This window comes from Aplysia californica, unplaced genomic scaffold, assembly GCF_000002075.1.
Source record: "Aplysia californica isolate F4 #8 unplaced genomic scaffold, AplCal3.0 scaffold01796, whole genome shotgun sequence".
Taxonomy (NCBI): Eukaryota; Metazoa; Mollusca; class Gastropoda; order Aplysiida; family Aplysiidae; genus Aplysia; species Aplysia californica.
In genome coordinates, this window is record NW_004799066.1 from 9531 (window position 1) to 13883 (window position 4353).

The window sequence follows — 4353 nt, forward strand, 5'->3', positions numbered from 1 at the left end:
CCCCCCTTTCCCCCCAAGTCCCAAAACATATAAATAATGTACATTGGCCTGGGAATGACATCATAATATTAGTATAAACAAAAAACAATAACATTTGTTGAGCGATGACGATGATAATAATCAGAATAATGGCACGCTTGGAATTTGGGTTGCTGCATAGAGCTTTGATGTGAAAACAGGAGTAACTGTTACCATGACAACGGTTACTATGGTAACGGTAACTATGATCACTGTGAAACTAAGAACACAATGACCATGACAACTGTAAAAGTTACAACAGTAACAGTAATAAAAGTAACAGCCACGATATATAAGTACTATGTCAATAGTAATAATTATTAACAGTAATAACTGTAGTAACAATGGTAACATTCATTACGACAATAATAACAATAGTAACGGTAACAGTAACAAAGGTAAATTCGGCAACACCAACAATGGCAACAGGAAAAACAAATAAACCACAGCAGTCCCCATGGCAACAGTGATGACAACATTCGGCACTAAAAGAACCCCGACATGCTCAGGTTTCCTGCCAGAGAGTCAAGGTCTCGGGGGTCAACAGGGCGAGGGTCAAGGTCGGACGGAAAGGTCGGGGTGGGTTGTTTCTGCGCATGTGCGGAGAAGTCACCGCTGACAGAAGATTTGTCCATCATTGTGTATTGTTGTTGTTGTTGTTGTTGTTGTTGCTGTTGTTGAGTGTGTAGTTGTTGTTGTAGCTGATGATGATGATGGTGGTGGGGGTAGGCTTGGGATATGTCGTGCTGGTGTTGTTGATGTTGTTGTTGCTGCTGCTGCTGCTGCTGCTGCTGCTGTGTTTGCACTAGGAGCTGCTGTTGCTGGTCTAAGAAAGACGGATTTGCCCTTTCGTCTGAGCATCGCCTTGCCAACAGCTGCTGTTGGATAGACTGCTGTTGCTGCTGCAGCTGCTGTTGTAGGTAACAAGAGGAGGGCTGGTGTAGCTGTGGCTGTTGCTGTTGCTGTTGCTGTTGCTGCTGTTGTTGTTGCTGCTGCTGCTGTTGCTGTAGCGCTTGTCGCTGAGTTAGTTCTACTTGTCGCTGCAGTGGTGATCGCTGCTGGTGGGGGTGGAGAGGCGGCTCCGCTCCTGCGCTCCCTTCCAGTGATGGTAAATGCTGCTGATGTTGCTGCTGTTGATGGTGTTGTTGCTGTTGCTGTTGTTGCTGTTGCTGCTTTTGTTGCTGAAGCTGCTGCTGCAAATGTTGCTGTTTTTGATATTTTTGTTGTTGCTGCTGAAGTTGTTGCTGCCGTTGATGTTGTTGCTGCTGGAGGCGCTGCTGCTCCAGAGTCACAAAGTTATTGATCTGAGTTTGAGACCGTTCTGGGCCGAATGTGAAGTCACAGCTGCCCCGATTGAAAGACATGGTTTGTTCAAAAGGCTTGGAGTTCTCGCACTGGAGATCCTCAGTAGAGTCTAGTCCAGAGAGAGAGAAGGAGGAACAACCTTGCTGTCCTTCCCCTGGACAACAAAAATCTACACACTGATGACGTGTCTGTTGGGGCCCAGCTGAACCCACAGAGTTAATGTTGAGGTTACCAAACGTGGGTTCTACGTCACCGAAACTTGCGGCACCGTGCGGGCTCGAGGGTCCAGTTGACGAGTCAGGAAACCACGAGGGCGGACTGTGGGCTTTAGAAAGTTCTTGAAGATCTTTGGCCAGGTTCAGTTCTGTAGGAAGACTGTGTCGTTTTTCCAGACTCATAAATCTCCCTCTACGGAAGAGGTGGTGGTGTTGGTCGCGGTTCGAACCCTGCCTGCTGTACGGACTGTGGCAGCGACTGGCGGGGAAATGGGCGGCGGAGGAGGAGGAGGAGGAGGGGGAGAGATGGTTGTCGGAGCTTTCGGAAGGCAGGCTGAACCACTTGTCCGAGACAAAATGGCGGCGGCGTGTGTCTGCTGACGTCATGAGTCTCGCGTAGCTTCCGGTGGGAGACAGGGTCGAGGGTCTGTGAGGGCCGGGGGGTCGGGGAGATAGGGGGTCGTGGAAGGAACTGTTGGGGGAGCCTGGGGGAAGAATAGAAAGAGGGTAGGGTTGAAAGTATAATTTATTGAGTGACAGTGGAAGGCAGTTAACGTCTGTTTGTATTCTTTGTCTGTCTACCTGTCCGTTTGTATTTCTGTCCGTCTAGCTGACTGTCTCTCGGCCTATTTCTCTTTTTTCCTCGGGGGGGGGGGGGGGGGCACTTATTCCTTCATTAATTAAGGTGAGTAGTTTTCTTCTGCTAAAATTTCTGCATTTCTGCCTGTCGACATATTTTATGTCTTCATATCTCTAGTTCTGTCTGTTTACATAAATCCTTTTTCAAGAGAGCGGGCATCATTTTCCGGAAGTTCAGCAACATTTACAAAGGAATCCTTTCCTGCATACTATGAGAACGTAAAAATTGCCTTAAAATGTCAGTGACCGAGTATTTCAATCAGTTCGTTAGAGAAATTGCATTAAGGTGCTATTAGCAAGTTATTACAGTCATAAAAAAAGTCCTAAATTTACTACAAATCATGTATTTGTTTCCTCTTCTCACCTGTTGAAACGCTCAAGTTCGACATCGTCGCAAGGTGTGGCTTTTGTTCCACCAAGTTAGGAGATGACGTCACTCTTGCTTCTCCAGCCCCGCCCAAATCTGCCCAAAAGCTGGCCACGGAATGACTGTTCCACCGAGTCAGCTTGTTATCAAAGCCCTGATTGGCTGAGTTGAAAGAGAAATCTGTATTGTTCCAGTTGGAAGACCTCTCCTTGTCAGCTGCCACGCTCTCCAGCATGTTAGGGCAGGAAAACCGCATAGGGGCCTGGCTCTTGTCAAAGAAACTGGACTCGCTGGACATAGACGTCTGATGACGTGTGGTAGTGTCTAGCAAGAACGACTGACCACCAGGAGTATTGATCTCTTGAGATTGTTTGTTAACATTCTCCATAGTGGAGGAAAAGCCTGAAGAGGCGGTTGAAGCGACATCGGACGACACTCCTGTCGGGAAACTCCGGCTGAGATCGGGAGCCGAAGAGGAAGTGGCTTGATTTAGAACGTTCAGGAAGTTAGAGAAATCGGCTGGGTCACTGGGTGTCTGTGCATGTCGCTGCGCGCGCATGATGACCTTGAAGTTGAAGCGGTAGGTGTATCGTTTGCCGTGCACCTTCGAGAGGATCATTTTGTCGTAATAGTACCGCATGGCACGGCTCACTTTGTCGTAGTTCATGTTGGGCTGTGGGGAGAGAGAAAGAAACGATCGGAATAAGACTTTTTGATCTGTAAAATGAAAGCAAATTAACTCAGTAACGGTCATTAAGTGTAAGTTAAACTTTGATATTTTGAAGAGAGAGAGAGAGAGAGAGAGAGAGAGAGAGAGAGAGAGAGAGAGAGAGAGAGAGAGAGAGAGAGAGAGATGATATTGAAAAATAAATATCGTTTTAAAATAGGCATATCGGCTTAACAAAGGCCATTACGTGCGTTTAAAACGTAAGACAGATACACAGAAAAATAGAGGTAGGGTAAAGGAGTGAAACCCATCTCATGTGCTCTCCAATCTCACACGACACGAAACGACCTGAATATGTAAGGGTTTTTATTTTTCATTCGAAAAAAAAGGGAAGCAAATCGACAAAAGAATGTCAAGAAGTGAAGTATGGAAAACGCAAAACAGAATTTGTGGATAAAGTAAACATTAAGTTTGGCTCCAGTTTGGTCTGGCTTTGGTCTTACATAATTTGATTTGAGTTCCTTTCGACTGCAGTGCATGATTTTTGTTTATGAATTAAATAGTCATCTAATAGCTATTCATCTGTCAGTCAGTACCGTACCTTGTTCTTCCTCTGACCCCACCTGCGGGCCACCTCCTCTGGGTCCACCATACGGAACTCGCCGTTAGCGCCCACCCAGCGGATGCACGTGTCGTTGTTGCTGTCGGTGAGTAGCTCTAGGAGAAACTGCCACAGCTGGACCTGACCGCTGCCTGCGGGGGAGACAGATAGATGGATGGATAGATAGATGGATAGATAGATAGGTGGATAGGTAGATGGATAAATGGAAGGATGGACGGGTGTAAAGTATTGTGCCTTATTAAGTCAGTATTATTCTTTACGTAAGCATTATTTTCGCTGTCTACATTCTTCCGTAAAAACAGCACAACTTGCTTTATCAGTCCTCTTCGTTATGTCGGTGTTATTAACATTTACATTATCGACCCCACCAGACCCGTGCCACCTTGTGAATGAGACGACAGACTGATAACAAGGAGGACGACGCCTTCTAAGCTAACTGAGTCATAATATTCACGCTCTCAGCACAAAATTCTACATAATATTAAAAAATAAACAAAAAATAAAAACCAAAATAAAAACC

At 46.0% G+C, this 4353-nt stretch overlaps 1 protein-coding gene across 1 annotated transcript in view; it reads right to left on the reverse strand.

The window, feature by feature from the left end:
* Positions 1-1182: 1182 nt before the first annotated feature.
* LOC101851917 overlaps positions 1183-4353 on the reverse strand; it is a gene marked incomplete at its 3' end in the record, with an annotated part of 8009 nt that continues 4838 nt past the window's right edge. The window contains exons 3-5 of the mRNA XM_013090994.2: positions 3813-3964; positions 2542-3217; positions 1183-2023 (exon numbers count right to left, since the gene is read on the reverse strand). Coding sequence (XP_012946448.2) covers positions 1183-2023; positions 2542-3217; positions 3813-3964 — 1669 coding nt within the window. The remainder of the gene's footprint in view (positions 2024-2541; positions 3218-3812; positions 3965-4353) is intronic.